Raw genomic sequence first — 22673 nt, forward strand, 5'->3', positions numbered from 1 at the left:
AATGTTATTTAGAAAATGCATTTCACTGGTTAAAATTTTTTAGCCTAATTAAATTAAAAGAATTATATTCTTTCATTTTTAGAGTTTAAAAACTAAATTATAAAAATTTTGGATAAAGACAAATTTAAATTTGTATTCCAATTAAGAAACTAAAGATATATTTTAATGTTTATTGATATTTTTTTATATATATAACAACTTTTTATTATTTTTATTCCTTAAGAATTTGAACTCATTTATATTCCAAAAAAAAGATCTTTAAATAAGTTTTGAGAATGTAAAATCTAAGAAAGAGTGGTTGAAAAGTTTTGGATCTCTTTTCTTGTTTGCTTTACGAGCTATGTACCACAATGTTATGGAAAATCCATGCATTAAAGACAAAAGGATTACAAACGAAAGTGTGAAAGTAATTGGTGATGTGAAAATTTGGGTTATATTATGGCTTTACAATTGGACAATGAGACACAAGATGTCAATTTTATAGTTGACTTTGCTCCCTTTATTCCTCTAAACTCCTTAATAAAATAAAATAAAATGAAAAAAAAAGAATCAAATTGCTTGAGTTGACTTCAAAATTGTGGTCACACAAATGCATTTTCAACTGTACCATTGCAAGCATATAGCCCTAATTACCGATTTATGCATTATTCCAATCTTCCCCGTCAAGAGAGTATATTTCAGCTTTGTAATTTTTTAATTTGTATTACAATTACAGAAAAATAAAAAAGAAAATTGAAGTCAATTTTCTTTCAGTTGCAAGCAATTATTGTTCCTGAATTTTATATATCATTCTGAATTATTGTTTTTATAAACTTTCTGAACGCACTGTGTAATATAATCATTTTCTTGTTTTTTAAACTACTTTTGGCTTTAATCATTTTGGATGTTTAGCTTCCCTTGAAATTTTGTTGTTATATATTGGTTTATCTGACTTAACCTATCAGTCTAATTAATACGGGTTGCAATGTTTGATGAGGCCCACAACCTTACCTCAATTGGGTCGAAATTGGACCAACGAGCCCATTTTTCCCAGCCCAACTTGATTCAAAGGCCTTATATATACCTCTAACTAACAAGGATCTGTTATTCAGTGCCATTTCTTACTACATTCCATTGTTTCAAACTGCACGTTCATAAAATTTTGAAATTTGAAATATATAATTTAAACTTTTACATTTTAGATTGCACATTCTAAAATATTAAATAAAAAATATATTTCAAATTACATAATTTAAAATGTAATTATATTTTTTAAAATATAAAGTAAAAAATACATTTTAAATTATACATCTTAAAACACAAAGTTTATATTTTGGATGGTATAATTTTAAATACAAGAATTTATGAAAATTGAAAAAAAAAAAATATGGAAGTACATAAAAAGCTGCCATTAGTTCAACCCCTCTTGTTTTGTTCTCTGCACCTTTGCTAGTTTTTTCTTCTTTTTTTCTCAAAATCCTTTCAGAAAACAGTTTTGGAGAAGTGTAACCAATCTAGAAGAGATATTGAAAAATAAAAATTGAATGAAATTGCATGAAGTTAGTGATGATAGGTTATTTATTTATTTATTTATATATGAAGAAAATAGTTATAATTAAAGATAATATTAGAAAAAAAGAATGTATGACAAGCCGATAATTCTTGTTATATGTTATACACTATATAATATGTTAAGTTAGACATAATGGTTATTTTGTATGTATCGCTTACACATGATCAGATAAATTATATAATAAATTATGATATTATATTTATTGTAAAAGTGTTAGAGAACTTGGTTGTGATATTTTTTTATAAATGATTGAATTTGATTAAATTTTGGGAGTTAAATTGAGTTAAAAAGAAGGGAAAAAAAAAAGACAATGGATGAATTTGAAGAGTTGGAGAAGTACAGTGTTTGGACAGGCCATGTTTAAAGTGTTAGAAATGAACGGCAACTTGTATCTCTAACTTGTATCTCTAATTAAGAAGGAAGGGACAGATGGGGCCATTATATTGTAAGCCTTATGCCAAACTGCCTCCATACCATTCATCTTATGAAGAGGAATATGAACCAAGGATGTCTAAGATTATTCACTTTCAATTACTTTTTCACTTCTCAAAAAACAGAAAAATCAAAATTAAATATATTTTTAGGTTTTTAAAATTAAATTAAAATTTGTCTCTGATCAAACTTTCTTTAAATTTTAAGAATAAATAGATATAATATTTTTAATTTAATTTATTAACTTTTTTTAATATGTCAAATGATAATACAAGTTAGCGTTTGAGTCTGTTTAATACTAAATGTTAGTCCATTCTTTAATAAATAAAAAAGTTAAGATTATATAATAAAATTTAGATATCGAAATTTAGAAAGATAGAGACAAGACGAATTGAAATTTAGGAAAAAACAAAATTATCCAAATTTAATCCTTAAAAATATATTAACTTTTTTAATATATCAAAATTATATAATTTAAAATCAAAGAACATAAATAATGTTTGGTAGATATTTGTAGAACTGAAAGACTAAATTTTCTAACGTGATTTTGCTACTTTTCAATGCTTGAGTTACGTACGTCGTTTGGTTAGATTCTAGATGTCGTTGGATTGGACTATGGAGAATATGCAAAAAACACTCTCACACTCAAAAATCCAACTAAACTGACACATAACTCAAACATTAGAAAACATAAAAAAAAAAAAAGTTAGTCTCCTACAAATCCCTATCAAAACAAATAACAATAACAAAATATGAACTCTAGAAGAAAAAAAAATAATGTGAAAAAGGAAATTAATGCAAATGTTTTTACATGCAAGGACTGATTTGTTCTGTCTCCTCTGAATATAGACACATTCACAAAATTTGTCAGAGTGAAACCGTCGCTAAGCCCACCATATTTTTTGAGCAGTATCAAATAGTTGAAACAGGCACAGACATATGATGTTCTTTCATTTTCTTTTTCTTAGCAATCTGACATCTTATTTATGTATCACCACCAACCCCGCCACCAACTATATCATCTCTATTTTAAACAATTTTCCAAAACGATGCCATTTTATTCTCTTATATTCCTTTTTTAATTTCATTTTTTCTTTTACTTTATGATTTTTAATTCACATTATTTTCGTTTAAACATGGAACTATGGGACATATTATAGTAAGATAACTGTTATTTTTTTTAATACTGACCGTATTTTAATTTGAATTATGTATCTATATTTCAAACATAAGTATATATTCGATATTTTAGAATAGTTTATGAATTTTTATTTATGAAGTATTTAATCTGTCAAATGGATATTAATACATAATTTTTTATTTTAACAACGTTGATTTTATATTAAAGTATGTTTTTTAATGTTTAATGTGTTTTTTATGTTCGATATATTTAGCATTATTTGTTTTTTTATAATTCGTAATTATATATGTTTAAGCTTTGTTTATTTAATATCATTTTGAGTTAGTCTTAGTTTTTGTTTAAAATTTAATCCACAAATTATTTATTGTTTCTATGTTTTAAGAAGAAATTATATTTTTTAAAAATTAATGTTTGATTGGGTAGTTTAAAAAGATTAATTATTTTTCATAGTTTATTAGTCCATATTGTTTTAAAATGCAAAACTTAAAATTCATAAATATTTGTCAACTATATTTTGTATTGATCTTTAGTGCATATTTGATTTTGATTGATAATCACTTTCATTTCGTGTAATCTAAAGGCTAATATGAAATGCACAAAAATTTGTGAAATTTAAGTTATGTTGTTTAAAATTGATATGTAGCAATAAACTAAAAGAAGTAAATCTTCATCAACGAGATAAGATTAGGGATGACAATTTTATCCGCGGGTAAAATCCGCGACAGGTAGTTACTATCTGCGGGTAACGGGTATTTTAATACCCGTTTCTAAACGGGTCGAGTACGGGTAGTATACTACCCGCCCCGCGGGTACCTGTTACCTGCAAAAAAAATTAAAAAAGTTTAATAATTTATATATTTTTTAATTAAATTTAATTAAAAATAAAATAAAATTATATTTTATTAGGTTAAATTTAATTAAAATTAAAATTTAATTTATATTAAATTTATTTTATATTATATTATATATATATTTTTTGTAATTTTATTTAAATTTTATTTTAAAAATGTATTAAGTATATATTTTTTGTAATTTTATTTAAATTTTATTTTAAAAATGTATTAAATATATATTTTTTGTATTTTTTGTGGGTATCCGCGGGTTTTAAAATACCCGTGGGTATCTTTTAAACGGGTACCCGCATGGGTAGCGAGTCGAGTACTAGGTACAGTTTTATCCAACGGGTCGGGTTGCGGGTAGGCACTACTCGTGCCCAACCCGCCCCGTTGCCATCCCTAGATAAGATCACATCTTGAATACAAAAGTGAGGTCTTCAGTCATTTACAAATTACTAAAAAATTTCACACAATTTTAGTATATATACATATGGATCGATATCTAATTAATTCATCACGCATCAATGTTGAGTATGAGAGAGGAGTAAAAGACTTTATACAATTTGTTCAACGTAATAAGGGTAAAAGTGATGATGAAGTGAAATTTAGATGTCCTTGTGTTAATTGTTTGAATGGAAGAAATTTGAATGCAACCAAAATTAGAGAACACCTTAGTGATGGTTTCCTTCGAAGTTATACAACATGGACATGACCTGACAAATTAATAGACTTTCAATTGTCTCTTAGACTAAACATGTTATCAATTCCGCCATTGAAGATCGACTGAAAGAAGACAAATTAAAGGACATCATTTGCGATGTTGACACATAAGCTTTTGCCTAAACACATGTGTATGAGACGATGTTTACTGATGTGGTGACTCCATTGTATGTCGGTTCAACTAAGTTTACATATTATCCTAAAAAACTCCTTTTTTTTTCATAGTTCAATTGTTGGACATAACATGTTGTTAGAGAAATCAACTACTAAGGCAAAAAAGTTTGTATGATTGTCCCTCCAGATTTGTTATTTTAGTCTATATAATTTTTTTAATTGTTTTTCTTCCTCAATTATTTATAATTGTATAATATACTGTAATGTAATAAACAAACTAGCTTATATGAATTTGATTACTATGTAATGCAATGAATGACAATCATTGTTCATTTTCATATTACATCTGGTTGGGAAAGTAATAATTGCATTAAATCAAATACTTTACAACTTTATCTTTTTGCACACTATAATTGAAATGATTGTCTTTTGTATATAAATTCAAGAGTCATATACCAATTCCTGATAAGTCCATAAACTATGTAAGGATAACTTGTGCGAAATATATAATAGAAATGTATAATAATATTTATCACATTTACTAGTAAATTATTTAATATTGAAACATCTATTGTACTCAAAGAAACATCTATATCATATTGTTGTATATAAATTTTGATTGATTATGGATATCAATTATATAATATGTTGGTTCTGACTTATTATAATTATGTCTAGGTGTGATATGTAGACATCAAAAAACCAAAATAAAGTATTTAAAAAAATATCTATAGGCTTAAGTTATTACCTAAACTGAAACATAAAAAGAATATTAAATTTTGATTTTAGTAATAATTAAAGTCTAATCTTTTTCTTAGTTATTTAATTTTAAGAGGGTTAAACTTCCATTATTTGAAAAATTGAAGCATAATATCTCTTTAAATTAAAATTAAATCAGAAAAGGATTAAACTTTGATTATTAGCTAAATCAAATCTTGGTTACCTTTTTTATTTATTTTTCGTTATTTATTTATGATTTTATACTTCTGTTGTGAAAAAGGCTAAAACCTAATATAAAAGTTTAGGTTTCGGTTAATCGTTAAAATAAAAAAATTACATTTTTTAACTTGTATTAATATGTTTATATTGTTAAATCGAAATATAATGTACAAAATAATCACTACCAAAATCCTTCTAGTATAAGCAATAACATTATTCTATTATTAGTGATATTATTAGTGATGACTTTTGAGTAAATCTCAATTGGCGTTAATTACGTGAAAATAATACTCTAGCTAGGTTTGTGAGGATCCATCAAAAGATTTGATTTTAGACTTCATTCAATTTTGAAACTTCTTAATCATGATGTTTATATATATAAGAGGATTGCACAATATCAAAGATATGTCGGCATAGTAATCTGGACAAACAAACTCATAATCTTTATATGATAAGTCTCATCATGTCGTTTAAGTGTTTTATGATGTATCGAACCTTATTTAGATTAAATAGTTTCTTTTTTCTACAAAGAGTTTGAACATATTGACTTGGTTATCAACATTAATCATTCACATTAGAAAAATCAACTTTTATAAGCCTCTTTAACTTTAATGACGTGTTAGGCTTCTAAATATCCAATTTTTATTAATAAAATATAAACAAAACAATAAAAAAAAGGAATTAATTAAAAGTAAGAAAGAAAAGAAACTAAAAATACTAAAACAAAGTTTTTTAAATATTACAAAAGAGAAAACGAAGAAGATTTAAAATGAAAATCTAATAAGAGATAGAGAATGTTTGATGTTTTGTAGTTTTCTTTTTTAAAGTAGAAGTATTATAATCATAAAGAAATATTAGTCAATGTTTATCGATTGGAATTTCTAATTAAGTAATGTGTTTTCCATTTGTTATAATCACTAAAGTAGAAATAAATAAATGGCTTTAATTAAATAATACATGCATGATTAATTTTTTTTTTCATTCCTTTAATAAGATATTTCTGTAACGGTTTTCTGATATAAGTTTATTATTTAATAAAGTCTATGAATATTTATTAAGTATCGAATAAATTACTATATTAAGATTGTAATGCTTGGAATTTTGTTATATCAGTCAATTTGATTAAAAATAATATCAAGAATCACTTTCTAAACATGTTTTTAGAGTTTGAAATTACATGTTATATGAAATGGTTACATTATTCAAATATTAAAAATAAAATAAATCAATATATTAAAATATAAGATAAAATAACTTATTCTTATTTATAGCACTCATAACTTCAAAATTATGACAAATATGGTAACTTACATATATAAACATAAATGATATAGTAATAACAAAATCATTTGTTGCTTGCTCAAATATCTTGCAGCATATAGAGTTATTGCAAAATACTTATTACTATTTTACAAATATAGAAAAAAAAAAACTAATTTTCATTGAAAATCATTATTTCTATGTTTTATTAATAGCTTTTCGGACTCTCGCTTTTTTTTTTTAGTGTCTCATTTTTTTTATTTTTAATATTTTCTCCGATAATTGATTTTCCAAAGTTAAATTTAATTCTAAAGTTAATTTTTTTCTTATTTTCTTTTTACTAAATATTGTATTTTTTTTTTTATAATTCTTTTCTGATCTGGTTACAACATGAGTGTTAGGAATTTATGTATTTGATGAATCCAAATAACTTTACTTCATTTATATACTTTCTTTTAAGGACTGTCGGTAAGAGGGACAAGTTAGAAAACAAGAAATCTAATTAAAGATTAACACCATAACAATAATATTCAATAGCATCTAATGTATTCAAGTATTTTATCAATTTATTAAACGATGGTTAAAGTTATCACACTATAATTAAGATATCAAGATCATATATAAAAGATTAAACATAAACATACATAATTTCTCATCAATAATCCTGAGCTTCAACATTAGAATATACGTACGTAGTCCTACACTGTTAATACACACACACACATACTTATCTCTTCGAATTAACATTGAGATATAATAGTTATATATAATTATAATATACAAATGTTGTGTTTCCCAGAGAAAGAACACAGAGAGATGTGAGTATTTGGAAATTACTGGAACTATAATATATAAGCATGTTCGCCTAAAGAAATAGGCAGTACCAATTAAAAAGCATATATGATTAAATAATGGATATTCATCTTTAGGATTTGACGTGTCATACAATTGCAACGTGGAAGAGTCTAGGAATATGTACGTGGTTGGTCATGGTCATGTCTTGCAAGGTTACACTCTTGCAGAGTTGAAATCCTTGTGGTGATGATGATGAAGAAATGAAATTTACCTTATTTGGAAACAAGATCGTTAATAACAAGAATTTCTGAGTGATATTATATGGTTTTGGTGTGAAAAAATTGATTTTATTATGTATGGTAGCATAAAAGTGAGGTAGGGTTTGGACGGTGACATGGTGTGACAGGGTTTATAGACGAGTCAAAATTTATTAAATGGATGGGTGTGTCTCTTGTGTCTGTTGTGTAGTGACATTTTCTTGTGTTTTTTACAGCAAAACTACATTTGTTTCTGTCACATCACAGTTCATTTTTTTTTTTATAAAAAGATTCCTTTTGGTTTTGGATCGGAGCACATTCCTTTTACTTTCCTTCTATTTCTACAGCTTTTCTCCGAGTATTGAAAACATAATCAAAATAGCCTTCGGTTCTGCCAAACTTATAGAAATTTTTTAAGTTTGGGTTTTTAATAAAACTGAAACCTGAAATTAACCGTCAGTCCAATAATTTGATTGTTTCATAACTAAAGCTTAAACGTGTTACATATTTTCAAAATACAATTTTTACTTGGGTTAAATATGTTTTTAGTCCCTGAACTATCAAGCGATTTTGTTTTTAGTCCTGCTCAGAACTTTGATGGTTTTTAGTCCTTATAGTTTTGAAACTCTGAGTATTAGTCCTTAAAAATGGACGGTGTTAAGTTTTTGTCAATCTGGCAAACGGCGATGCCCAGCTGTGCTCTACACTCTCTACCACGTTGCTGACCAATAAGAATCTCACGCTCACGTGGCCATTCTCGTTCTTCCTCGAACGCCCTTCTTCATCGTCTTTCTGTGTTTTCTCAATGCCTGTTCTTCTGTCTTCGCCACCCATTTGAACAACAACACCGTCAGCCTCACCGGTGACCTCGCCGTCCCAAACTCCGTTGCTGGCAGAGCGCTTTACTCTGAATAGGCTAGAGGTTTCTTCGGCGACATTGATTCATATGATCGGGAAGTTCAATGTTTGACACCAACCAATTGTAGAAGAAAATGTCATGATGAGCAGGAGAGACAAGATATAGGATTGATGTACCAATCTGAAAAAGAAATTAGCTTTTTGCCGACCAGAAAGTTTAACCAAGACCAAGAATGAACCTTAATAAATCCACCAAATAAAGATCAAGCTTGCTGAAAAATAACAAAGTCGTGCAGAGTGACCAAATAGACCACACCAATGCATGCCACACTAGGTACCGAGCCTTCTTAACCCTTTTTCCTTTTAGAGGAAAATGAGTTTCTCCAAACACTGGTAGAGAACTGTGTGAAGACATGTCCAAGCATACATATGATATCAAAGTAGAGAAGCTATAGAACATAAGAAGAACAGATGCTAGCAATCTTCTGGATGACTAAAGCAAAAACAGCATAAGGTTTGTCAGCGATCATGAGAAAAAAAATGTCTTCTAAAAAGAGCAACTTTAGTGGGCAACCCGTAAAGGAATAGTCTCCAAGAGAAAACTTTCACCTCGTGAGACACAAAACTCATCCAAATGTTTCTACACAAAATTGCAGAAAAAAAAAATTCTACACAAGGCTCCTTTGTTCGGTAAGAAATGAGATTTGAAATATCCAAGAGATCTACCTCCCAAAAAACATATCCCTGCGCCACTTCTAGTTTCAACACCATTGTTCCCTTTTCCAATCCCCCTTTTCAAAGATAAAAATGCTTGCTTGTCTTCTGATGTTTGATAAAACCTTGGAAAAAATGTTTAAAGGGAGTTAGACCTATCCATGTCTTGCCAAAATTCTGACGATTTCCCATTTCTAACTTACCTTAATGCTCTTTTTTAAAACCACAAAGACTGAATTGGACTTACCTCACGCACCATTTACACAAGTTTTTTCCTTAATACATACCCACTTACCAAGCACGCTAATATATTATCTCAACTAATCCATGCAATTTTTTTTTCTCTCATCTAACCCACACCAAAGGCGAGGCCGCTGCCAACAGAGGATGGATTGAGGTTGGTGACAGAAAAGGAGAAGAAAGTGGAGAAGGTCGCCAGAGAAGGGGACCCTTGTTGCCGGAATCTGATGGGGTCAGAGTAAAGCGCTTCTGCCAGCAGCGGAGTTTGGGACGGCGAGGTCACTGGTGAGGCTGACGGTGTTGTTGTTCAAATGGGTGGCGAAGACAGAAGAACAGGCATTGAGAAAACACAGAAAGACGATGAAGAAGGGCGTTTGAGGAAGAACGAGAATGGCCAGCGTGAGATTCTTATTGGTCAGCAACGTGGCAGAGAGTGTAGAGCACAGCTGGGCATCGCCGTTTGCCAGATCGACAAAAACTTAACACCGTCCATTTTTAAGGACTAATACTCAGAGTTTCAAAACTATAAGGACTAAAAACCATCAAAGTTCTGAGCAGGGACTAAAAACAAAATCGCTTGATAGTTTAGGGACTAAAAACATATTTAACCCTTTTTACTTTTATACTTTCTCTAAAGAATAGGAGTAAGTTTCGTTTGTCAAAATAATCAAAGAAAAAGATATTATAAATTCTTAAAATATCATTTTTTATGCCTTGTTATTAGTAAAATCGAAGAATATTTTATAATAAGCTTCGATTATTGATAAAAATAAAGTCTACTTTTTATTAAATTAAATTTTCAACAAGCTATTTTATCAGTTATTTGAACGCTATTATGTGAAATTCATTTTCATTTTTTTTTCGAAGAATGCAAAGTTCATTTTCACATCTCCAAGATTTTCAATTTTTTCTTACAAAAACAAAAGTTATCACACTCGTTCATATCTTTTGTTTTTTTCTTTTCATTTCATTCGTTCATCGTTTCTTGTTCGAAAGGGAAGGTCATCTCACATGTTTATATCTTTTGTCTCTCTTTTTTCATTTCGTTATCGTCACTCGTTCAAAAACAAACATCATATATCTCCCTACAAATGCAAAGCACTTCACAGCCTCCACACCACTCAATGCTCGAACGCGAATAAACAAGACATCACTACATTTCATTTTTGAACTATTGGATATGCGAAAATTTGTTTTTTTTTTTTCAGTTTCGTTTATTAATTCACTTTGGTTCTTTATTGAACGAAAATCATTCTTGCATTGCGAAGATGATCATTACTACACTTGCGAACGCGAAACATTCACCATTGTCAAAAGTCCTTCACTGTTGAAACACACGAAGGCTAATCTCCCATTGTTTTTTTCATTATAATTTATATGTTTTGATAATTTAATATAAAAATTTAGGCTTCGATTCATAAGCAAAACTAAAAAATCACAATTATTTTATCTTATTTAAACATGTTTTCGTTAATAAATTAAAATAAATGTCCAAAATAACATGTGTGAAAGTACTTCCCAAAATGCTTCCCTACGCTTGTGACTACTCTCACATACTTTCTACTTGTCACAAACAAACTACTCCGGTATTCACCACTAAGTTCGATTTATAAACAATATGATATGATTAAATATATTAATTTTTTTTACAATCTTTGTTAGTATTGGTGTAAATGGATATACATTGTTGGTGATGATTCAATGAAAAAGTTGAAATTAAAAAAAGAAAATGTACTCGGTGGAAAATGGTGGAAAAGTTGGGTGAGAAGAAAGCAACGTGTGGGTTGAGAAATAGATAACACAGGGGACAAAAAATTTCCACATGGACTGTTTATATCCATTACTCCAAAACTAAAAGTGAATAACGAAAAAAAAAAATTCTTTTATTCCTCATTGGGGAAGGGTGAAATGCTTTATCTTTCCATAACTTTATACCTATATTCACTTTGCTTGTGAAACCTAATCCTAACTTTTAGGGTTACCCTTTGTTATATTACACGAGGAAACGTCTTGGCCATGATTTCTTGAATGTGTTTTTTTGGTTCCAGAAGTTGTTTCCCCAGAAAACAACACATTTTTAAAAAGGACACCAAATTGTTGTCTCATACCATTTGGAAAGCAAACAGTGTGAAGGCAAAGACATAAAGATTGTCGGAACGAAGATAGGTTCACTGGATCACTCACCGTTCCAAACAAAATCTCTCCCTAATTACTCTAATAATATCCATTAATATCCAACCATATTTAATAGAGAAAAATTATAATATCCAAAATCATTGTAGTTATTCTAATTTTATTTAATTTTACAAAAAATATGGACAACTATGAACCTTACCTTCACAATCATCACAATTTAATAAAAATATTTAATATTGGAAGTCTCTAAAGTCGATTTAACTATATAAATATGCAAACTTTATTTTATAAGTATTTTGTAAGATTGATGTTGATTTTGTAAGATTGAATTAGATATAAAATTTATTCCTTAACATGTGAAATAGTCATATGATAAAGTTTATTCTATGAAAATTTATTATTTATTAAGTTTATTGTTTTACACATTATTAAATTATCAATTAATATTTAATTTTACGTTTAAAATATTTATGTTTCAGTCTAGAAAAGTGTGTTGGAAGTCCTATCTCAATTTTGACTAAACATAAGATCAATTTATAATATGTAAATTAATGTAAGCCTTACAATAATTTTGTAGAATTGAATTAAAATTAAAATTCACTTATTACTATTTAATAACTTTATTTTTATTGATACATATATTTTTAATCATAAGTTTATAATATTACTCATGTTTATAGTTTATTTATTATAAACCAAAATCATTATTGCTCGTGTTTTTTGAAAACCTTCAGAAAAAGTCTTTATGTGCATTTTGGTTTGATACCAATTAAATTACATATGGCTGTACGACCCATACTTATTTATAGTAGTTTCTATTTTCCACGTCTAAAACGTGAATATCAAATTTAAAAAGTAAAACCAAATAAGTTTTAAAATGATTCAAAAACTTTGAAGTATATCATCATTTTATGTAATACATATTTTATTATCTCTATTAGGACTTCAATTTAATTACATTTAAATTATTTTCAATGTATTTTATAAAAGTTACTCATGATTCATGATTATAGATTTGTTTCGGTTGAATTGGTCCGATGGTCGGTCGTACTTTTTTACTCTGTTCTTTTTTTATCTTCAATCCTCTCCGAGATATGTTTAGGTGTATATTTTATTAGGATAGAAAATGATGATTGTACCTAGACATCAGTTGTCTATTTATAAGACTTGTGACAGCTATTAACCATTAGTGTAATATATTTTAGTTAATCAAACCTAATAATTAATCATTAATGTTGTATATTTGTAATTCCAATCGGTATACTTAATATAGTACAAGATTAAATTGAAGGTGCTATGCATTTGGAAATTGGACTGAAAACTTTTTAAGGTAAGATTTTAGTTCAAACCTCAGTTCTTCTCATTAAAACCAAAGTATGAGGCAATCAACTGATTGAGCAGTAAAATTCAATGTGTTTGCTTACAGGGACATCACAACCACTATCGATATTTTTCTTTCTTAAGAAACAGTGACATCTTTCCTGAAAAAGACATCACAAAGAACTTGCCTTCACCTGTCCCAAAATAAAGTAACATTAATTTAAGAAACTTCTGAAATGAATTATTTTTCTCTCTTTTTTTTTTCTTCTATTTCAGTTACATAATTCTCATAAATAATTTACAAACAAAACTAACAATAATCAATTTTGATCCAAAATGTAATACTGGAGTGCATTATTGTTAGCCAAAGTGAATTAATTAGTAATTAAGAGAGTATCTTTCTAATCAAAATAACACAAAAATAAACATGACAATGGGAAAAAAAAACAAAAAACTCTCATTTCAAACTTAATGAGAGCGTTGTGACTAGACCATGGTCAGTGGTACCTAGGATCTGTCTATAATGTCGGAAAATCAAACGGCCCAAATAACTAAATTGGAAAAAAAGAGTCATAATAATGCCACGGCTCAAAAGATTCTGCAAATTTAGATGAAATGAACTACACCAGAAAATGCATGCATTGTCTTGTCAAGAGGTGATGAGTAGCATCAACCTTTCATTTCTCAATAACGGTGAAATTAACTGTATCAACAGAATAACTGCCACCACAAGAATAATTTTTCTTCTAATAATTCACATATAATTAATTTACATGACATAAATTTCAATGTCTGCAGGATTGACATAGAGTCTCTTGGAATTTGTGCATCACATATATGTTGGACAGGAACAGAACAACAGATCTAGCAAAAGATATGGTTTTATTTGGTCGGCATTTTCTGTCCTTAGTGTGTGTTCTTCATCCATTAATTTTGCTTCACTTTATTCATCGTCTTCAAAGGTCTCTTTACTTTGGTGACAAGCTAAGAACCAAGCAAAGAAAATCAGGAATTCCCTTCAAAATATGATCATATATTCGTATATATGATGATACTGTGATACCAACCATAGCTTTGATTTCTCATGCATCAGAATATTTCTTTTTCACTGAGATACCGATACGTGTTTTGAATTTGCCAACCTGCCAGCAACAAACAACAGTTTCTTAAAAATGATTAAAATAAAAGGGTAGAATTTAAGAAGACCATGTTCATGATAATAGAATTATATATAGTCATAAAGTTATTGAAAACTTACCATATGTGAAACATTGATATTAATTGAAAGAGCCAGTATTATTGGCGAATCCATATGGTTGAAGAAACTTTTGTCGCTGGTCTACTTCCCAAATCTGACCACCGTTATACTGAAAATTATGTTTTTGTCAGAATACAGGAAAAAAGAAAAACCCCTTCTCTCAATTATTTATTATTTCCCATTTTTATAATCTTGTAATTATCTGATGCTAGTATGTTTTTCTGGATGAGAAAAAGTAAAAGACAAGACAGAAAAAATCGAACTTTTATATATATTCACACTTAAAAATTATAGTAAAAGCTTTTATCAAAATTATAAAAAAAAAAGTCGCTTTAAAGAAAACAACCAAAATTTGAATTGATAAAGAAGTGGTTTGAATGATCTAGCATACCTCGAAGAAGACATTTGGCCTGTGGGGTTGAAGAAAAGATGAAGATGAATAATCCAAAAGAAAGTCATCATTATTAGCGGTGGGGAAGCTGCTGGTAGTGGTGGTCAGGGTGGTCGTGTCAGCAAAAGCAATGGCCTGGTTTGGTCTGCATTGTTCCACACATGGTAGTAGTGATGGGGATGCTGCATTATTTAACTTCTGAAATTCAGTGGGACAAACTTTCATCATTACTCATATTTCAGACACCACCACCAACAACTATAATCTATCATTTTACCACAAAAAAAAAAACAATCTTAATTTTCTATTTTTCTCACCTGATCAGGCCTAACCGTGAGCGTGTCTAAGTCCATTGCCAAGTCAAAGAACATGGGATTCACAGAAGCAAGTTTCATTGACAAGAACTGCAGAAAAATTCAGAGTTACAAAGCTAAATCGTTGGTTTAGACATTATATAAGTAACGAACAATGTTTCAAAAAAGAAAGAAAAAGAAACTTCATATACCTCCACTTGATTCTGTAAGGACTGAACATAATTGATTATTTCGTCCAACACAAGGGCCTTTCCGGTTACCTAATAATATTTATGAAGCAAATCAACCGTAGCTGTCAAGAAGGGTTGACAGAAACAAGCAAATGCTTCAAGGAAGATACATATATATATATATATATATATATATATATATATATATATATATATATATATATATATATATATATATATATATGAATGCAATTCAAAACCTTATCACAGCCTGGCACAAGTCGCTGCAACGTCTTCATCCTTTCACTTATTTTCTCTCTTCTCACCTGAAATAATCCATTTTATTATTTACTTTTGCAACATTCAAAATGAGACATGTTTTTTTTTTTAAGGAATTGTGGTACATGTTCAACTGGTCACCTAATATTGAAACATACACAGACACACTGGTTCATAGTTGTTAAGAGTGATGTAATTGTACCCTTTCGGCAAGGCTGTGGCTATCCGTTGCTTGACCCCTTCTTGCTCTAACGTGGATATACCCCGTTGGAGGATCTTCTGGACCCTTCTTTTGATCCTTCTTCACTTCTTTTGGCTTGTTTTCTCCTTGATCACCACCATTGCTTTTCTTCTGTTTCTTGCTTGCCCCTTCTGCCGAATCCTGTAACAATTTACATAGTAATTAAGCACCAGTTAATCATATTAATAAAATAGTTCAATTAGAAAGACTATGAAGATGTGTTTGAAGAAAAGGAAAACACAAAAAATGGTTTAAAAAGTATACCATCGATAAGGGGCTGGTTAAGGAAGGTCCATTTTTTTGTGTTCTCTTCTTCTGCATAGAGGTGAGGTTTTGAGTAACTTGTTCACCTATTTCAAGTTTATCTTCAACCATGGATGTCTGAGGACTGTGGTTTTTTATGACAGAAGGCTCAATGTCACTGCTGGTAGATTCTTGATTAGTGAGAGTATTAAGAGACGTTTTTTCCTTGTGAAAAGAATGGGTGGTAGGAGTGTTTATAAGGGGTTGTTGGGTGTTTGTGGAGTGAAGTAGAAAGGGATGGTAGGATTGGGATGAAAAAGCTGCCATTTGATGAAAGGTTTGGGTTGGAAAATGAAAGAAGAGTAGTGGTGAGGAAAGTGATGGAAGAAGAAAAGCAAGTGTGATACTCAAAGGTTTGCAGAATGCAGGTGTATCAGTAGTTTGGACTCAGCAAAAGTTGGTCTGTGCAAAACTCAGAAGCCAGGCCTATATATAAAAGATCTTTGCCACATAAAATGCTGAAATCTTTTTATGCAGTAACTCATTCTCATGCAGAGACAGTACATTTGACTGGTCTAATCTTATCAACTCAATCTATTTTTATTTTTTTATAATACTGTCATCAACTCTAACTTTTTCTCTAACGTGATTGTCAACAATAAATGAACCACAATAGTAATTACTATTCATTCCTTTTTCTAGCAAAACATTTTCTACCCTTGACTAAATTTTTATTTTTCAGATAATAAATAACAACCCCATAAATAAAATTTCAATCTTTTATTTTAGAATAGATAATAAATAGTTTTAATGTTTTTAACTTTTTCGTTACTCTCATTTTCTTTAACTATTATATATATGAAGTCTCAAATTGTTAACATTTGTCAAAAGATTAAATAGTTCTTTTTGTTTAGTTGATGTATGACTTTTGTTTGACTTACTAATACCTTATTAGAGACAGTAGTTACACTGATATTTGGCAATAAAGTGCACAGAAAGTTCTTTGGCAAAAAAATAATATATATTTATATTTAAAACACACACACATAAATAGATTGTGCAGTACTTTTTCTTGTAAAGTGTCCTTGCCCAAAAAATTAGGGGGTTTATTTACAGGAAAATTCAGCTACTAGAACAGTACTACGAAATAAAGGAGTACCTAGCAAATGAGGTACTTCCCAGATGTTTGCTTAGCTTTCCATCTTTTATATATATAGAGTTTCATCACATTACAAAACTTAAATTTCTCTCCCAACTCTCATGTATTTATTAATTAATAATCTACCTTTTTCATGTACCTGAAATAATAATTGCTTAATTTATTATCAGAATTGTGAATAATTAATTTAATTGAACACAAGAAGTTTGCCTTGAATTATTCCCATCATTAATATTTCTTTCTTTTCTTTAAATGTTTTCTGAACAGATTCATTCTAAGCAACGAATTAAATATTAATTTGGTAAACATAACCCTAAATAGAAATTAACGATTAGTGACAGTGTTAAGTATAGAATGACATTAAAGTGTTTGAGAAAGGAACCAAAATTTTAGACTTTCCAATGAAGTATGTATGGTTGAGATGTGTTTGGATTGTTATGGAAAAAACTCGTGTAAACAAACAGGAATGTGTAGGGTCGTAATTAAAAGCGATCCATGGAAGAAATTAATAAAAAAAAGTACTGAAAGTCACAATCATATATAACATGTCAACAAATTAAATAATATATATATATATATATATATATATATATATATATATATATATATATATATATATATAATATGTTACTTTTTTTTTAAAAAAAAAAGGAAAGTGATTGAAATGCCCGTATCTCTTGTATTCATACAAGTATTTTTCATTGTTGAGTTGATACTTGTCTATAGGTTATTTTAACTTCTTTTTCTTTTTCTTTTTCGAAAGAATTTGGAGAGAAATTTGTGAAAACATATGGTTGGACTTATTTAATTAGATAAATTGAACATAAACGTAAAAACAGAACAATTAATGTAAAAAGTGGAATATTTATTTTTCTATACCAAGCTTGAAAACATAGCATTAATTATATGCTGGCATATATGATGTATAATATAATAAAAGTTTAACCCTAACATATTATTAATATAAAGGCTTTTTATTTAATTTTGATATATTGTGTAATAATAACTTTAAAGTTATATTTTCTGATACATTTTTTTAATATTTTTTAATAAGTGAATGAAAGATACAGAAGACACCTAAGGTCTAAAAAGGGTCACAAGCTTCGTCCGCGCGAAGCAATATATAAAGGTTATAAAACTGATATGGATGTGAAGAATTTGAAAATTATTTAACGAATACTTTTTATATTGTAAATTACTTAATGATTATTTAAATATAGTTTTTAGTTATATAATAATTAACCATTAGAAAATAATATTAAATATATATCGTGCCACAAGTTTTTAAAATTCAATCGAAACACAATTTGTGCAAAAAGATAAAGAAAAAGAATATAACAATCAATACAAAGTTAAAATCTAATTAAAAATGTTTGGATTGCTTCAAATTTATTTTAAGAACAGGGTGATTTGATTCATTTTATTGTTTCAATTTTTAAAATCAATTCAAAATAAATTTAATTTTAATATATTTATTATTATTATAAATTATATCTTTCAAGTTAAATTTTGAGCGTGAATTTCTTCATTTTTATTTACCACGTTATCAATTGTTTTTTAGGACAATATATTAGAATTTTCAAGCCACGTATATATTATGTAAATATATATATTATTTAAATGTATTAGAATCATTGTAAAAATTATAAAATAGTTTATTAATATTAAGTTTATTATTAAGGGTATAATTGTCATGATTTTTAAAATAGTATTTTAGTTTAATAAGAGACTGAATTAGAATTATTAAAATGTGAAATATGTCTATCAACAATTATAAAATGGGTTATGGTTTCCATTTTTAGAGAAGGTAACAGTTATGTTAATATATTGTTTTCTTTTCACCCCTTTTAGGAGAGATAACTAAAGTCGTGTTTAAGACTTTCTATATTTGAAATATCACACACCGGTGATTAATCTTATCATCCACATCATTCTCAATAACAAACTCGAATACTCTTCTGTATTCTTGTCATCATGAATTAAATTATAAGTTCATTAAAGATTAATATATGAGTGTGTTATATATTTGGAATCTATGTGGATCAAAGCATGTTATTAAGCACAATTATTATTTCTTAGATTTTTCTTCAATTGGTATCAGAGTCAACAACCCATAGTCTATTCATGTGTGATTTTGAAATTTGTGTTTTTTACACATATCAACGTAATATTAATATGCATAAAGTGTGATTTAAAATTGTGGTTTCTAGATTCATGATGAAATTCATTTTGAATTTTTTTTCACTGGATTGGTACATATGAGTTCAAATTTTAGTAGTTTAGCATTTTAAATGAGTTAGTTGAATCAAGAAGTCGCCAAAGTGACCTCTCTTAAGTAGATTGTTCATGAGAAAATTTCAATGTTTGGGTTTATGTTTATCCATGCAAGTGTTGATAAACCCAAAGAAAGATTAATGCTTGACCGGATTGCATACACACATGAGAGGCTAAATGTGTGATAATATCAAGGTTATGCGTGTCAATGATAAATTAATCCAAATATATTTTTTTTGGTTAGATATGTTGTATTGTCAATGTTTGATCATTACAACAAGATACTCCTAACAATTAATATTACTATCCAAAGACTTTATATTAGTGATGCACTAGACATCTTGAGATGGATTATGTCATTATTTGAACATATTGATGATTGAACTTTGTTTATGATGTGACAATTACATTAGTTACTTTGTTATCAATTTAGTTAATATTGTTTCAATATCTTTCAATTTGAATTTAGTTTTGTTCTTAATGGAACAAATTTTAAGGACTAGAAAGAGAACATAAAAATTATTTTTGGCTACATGATCTTGATTGTATGTTAACAATTGAGAAACCCTAATACATGTAAAGAAAGAATAGATTATGAAAAATGAGATCACTAAAATTGCACGAGTCTTATGATCATTAAATGTGACATTCCTAAAGTTTATAGGAATACTATCTTTGAGGAGATAATAAGTGTCAAAGATTTTCTTGTTGAAATTAAAAAGCATTTTGCAAAAGTCGATAAGATGGAAACAAGTGTTTTTCTTCAGAGCTTGATTTCCATTAAGTATTAGGACAAAGGAGATTAGAGGGAATATATTATGGGAATGTCAAATATTTACTTCAAAACTTAAGGATAAAACTTGAGATGTCGAAAGACTTGCTCATATATTAAATGTTGATTTCTCTTCTATCACAATTTGGTTAGTTTAAGACATCTTATAATTATCAAAAGGAGAAATGGTCTTTCAATGAGTTCATTTCATATTGTGTGCGAGAGAAAATTTTGGGTCACATATATATTATTTAAATGTGTTAAGGTCATTATTTTGTTAGTCAAAATTATAAAGTGATCTATTAATAATAAGTTTATAACTAAGGGCATAATTTTCATGAAATCTTGTTGTGTACCTTAAAATAATATTTTAATTTAATAAGGGGTCAAAATATAATTATTAAAATCTAAAACTGGTAATAGTTATAAAATGAGTTATAATCCTCATTTGTACAAAAAAAAGTTAACATGATCATTTACATTTGAAAGATTACATATCCGTAGTTTCATAATCCACATTATTTCAGTGACAAACTCATATATAATTATACATTTTTTATCATGAATTATATTATGATTTTATTAAAAATTAATATATAATTATGTTTCGCATGTGGGATTGTAAGAACCGTGAAATTCATAGAAAGTAGGGAAGACAGGTGTATGCATCTGAGTGGACCGATCGATTTTTTTTTTCAAAATTTCGTGTCATTCTCTGCATGCACTGCTTCTCTCCAAATTTCCGAGTTTTCCTTTTCTCCTCATTCTCTCTACAAATTCTCTCTAAAAATTCTCACTTTTTCTGCATTTGATCATCAATCAGACCGTACCTGAGCTTTCTTGGTGTCAAGAACTCTTCTTTTCACCGATCAAGTTATTGTGTTGGAGTTGGTAAGTTCAATTCCTTCATCCTTTGAGGTTTCTACATTTTCTCTTACATGCAAGCACTGTTCAGCTTGCATGTGTTCATTAACTACTCCTCTGAACCTATTTTTCTGTCTTTGATTCTTTGGTTGGTTCCTTTTCACCTATCAGAAATTGTAGGTTGTCTTAGAAGTTACTTGCGGGTTAGGCAAGACTGTGAAAGTGTAGAATTGTCTGGATTATTTGAGGTAAGGGAAGCTAGTAATTTAATTATGTTTTTCTGTATTTGAAATTTCTGTTTGGACGTTTGCATAAATGGAAGTTTGAATGAATTGTGTTTTGAAACTCTGTATATGTCTGGAAGCTGAGAACGGTTGAAACCTTTTGTATAGTGATCGGTTTGTGTGGTTTTTTTTCTTATTTTGGGTCAGTGAACTTGGTCAGGGAAGGGAGTATAATACAAGTTTGGGAAAAATAGAAGTTGGTAAGAATGTTGTGTTTTGGTTAAGGATAGGTGTTGAACATAACTGTGCAGTATTCTGTAGAATTATGTCGATCGTCAAGAGTCATTAGTTGACCGTGCGGTTTTACTTGAGTGTTTGGTTTTAACTGTGTTTGACTTCTTATGGTTTTTACTAGTTAATGACCGATCAGTCGTACTGTTGTATCATTTTGTCTCTTAGTAGTGTTAAGTTTGATGATTAACATTTGTTATAAATTCTCAGAGTTGATCAAGCATTAGGTGTTTGATCTAAGTTAAGAGTGTTCGGCTTTGGGTGGGTATTTGTTTTGGTAGCGCTTGTACGTGTATTAATGGTGGGTATTTCCTTGGTGGTTGGTCTTAATAGTGTTCTGCCATTTTCTCATCCTTACCTAGTATGGACCTTTCGGTCCTGTTATGTGGATAGTGAAAGACCGCTCGGTCTTACACTAAGTGTTCGGTTTGAGTTCTTAGTGTTCGGTCTAAGATTAGTACTTTATCTGGTGACAGTATTTGGTCTCTAGTGGACGGTTTTAATAGTGTTCGGTCACTTCTTCAGTCTTATCTATTATGGATCATTCAGTCCTGTCCTTGGGAAGTTAGAAACCGTTCGGTCTCCAACATACACAGTGTGTTCGGTCTTATTCATGTGTGTTTGGTTAATTCTGTTCGGTTTATATTTATTCGAATGTGTAGGATAATTAATTATTCAAATTGCTTTGATGAATTATGTATGCATGATCCTCATGGTGTTAAGGTAAAAGTATGATTGATAGAGGTATTACCATTATCCTCAATGAGAGGTTACATGGTGGTGATTATTTTTGTGGGTTACTGTATAAATGGTCGGAGTTTTGTTGGGATTTATCCTGACATTCTAAATGATCATCCATGCTCAAGTAGAGTGTGATGA

General features: G+C 28.8%; 1 protein-coding gene across 2 annotated transcripts; it reads right to left on the reverse strand.

Moving 5' to 3' along the window:
- Nucleotides 1-13868: 13868 nt before the first annotated feature.
- Nucleotides 13869-16661, reverse strand: LOC148205461 (uncharacterized). Of its 2 annotated transcripts, XR_015785293.1 has the most exons (9): nucleotides 16232-16661; nucleotides 15929-16108; nucleotides 15708-15773; nucleotides 15469-15537; nucleotides 15281-15367; nucleotides 14964-15161; nucleotides 14573-14681; nucleotides 14382-14456; nucleotides 13869-14298 (listed from the first exon to the last, which is right to left on the reverse strand). XR_015785293.1 is itself a non-coding variant. In XM_088110993.1 (8 exons), exons 1-7 carry the CDS (start codon nucleotides 16535-16537, stop codon nucleotides 14592-14594), a joined length of 996 nt encoding a protein of 331 aa, XP_087967119.1. In that variant the 5' UTR covers nucleotides 16538-16661; the 3' UTR covers nucleotides 13870-14456; nucleotides 14573-14591. The 2 variants fall into 2 exon arrangements, 1 of the variants encoding a protein (XP_087967119.1); XM_088110993.1 differs by having other exon boundaries at nucleotides 13870-14456.
- Between the last annotated feature and the right edge of the window lie 6012 nt (nucleotides 16662-22673).

This window comes from Vigna umbellata, chromosome 1 (genome assembly GCF_029865625.1).
Source record: "Vigna umbellata cultivar VRB3 chromosome 1, Vumbellata_1.0, whole genome shotgun sequence".
Lineage (NCBI taxonomy): Eukaryota > Viridiplantae > Streptophyta > Magnoliopsida > Fabales > Fabaceae > Vigna > Vigna umbellata.

Excerpts from the sequence above, each read along its gene's own strand:
- LOC148205461 (XM_088110993.1), bottom strand. The coding sequence starts at position 16,537 with ATGGCAGCTTTTTCATCCCAATCCTACCATCCCTTTCTACTTCACTCC. Across the intron at positions 16,109-16,231 it reads TAACCAGCCCCTTATCGATG|GATTCGGCAGAAGGGGCAAG; the intron begins GTATACTTTTTA and ends AAATTGTTACAG. Across the intron at positions 15,162-15,280 it reads TCACGGTTAGGCCTGATCAG|AAGTTAAATAATGCAGCATC; the intron begins GTGAGAAAAATA and ends ACTGAATTTCAG.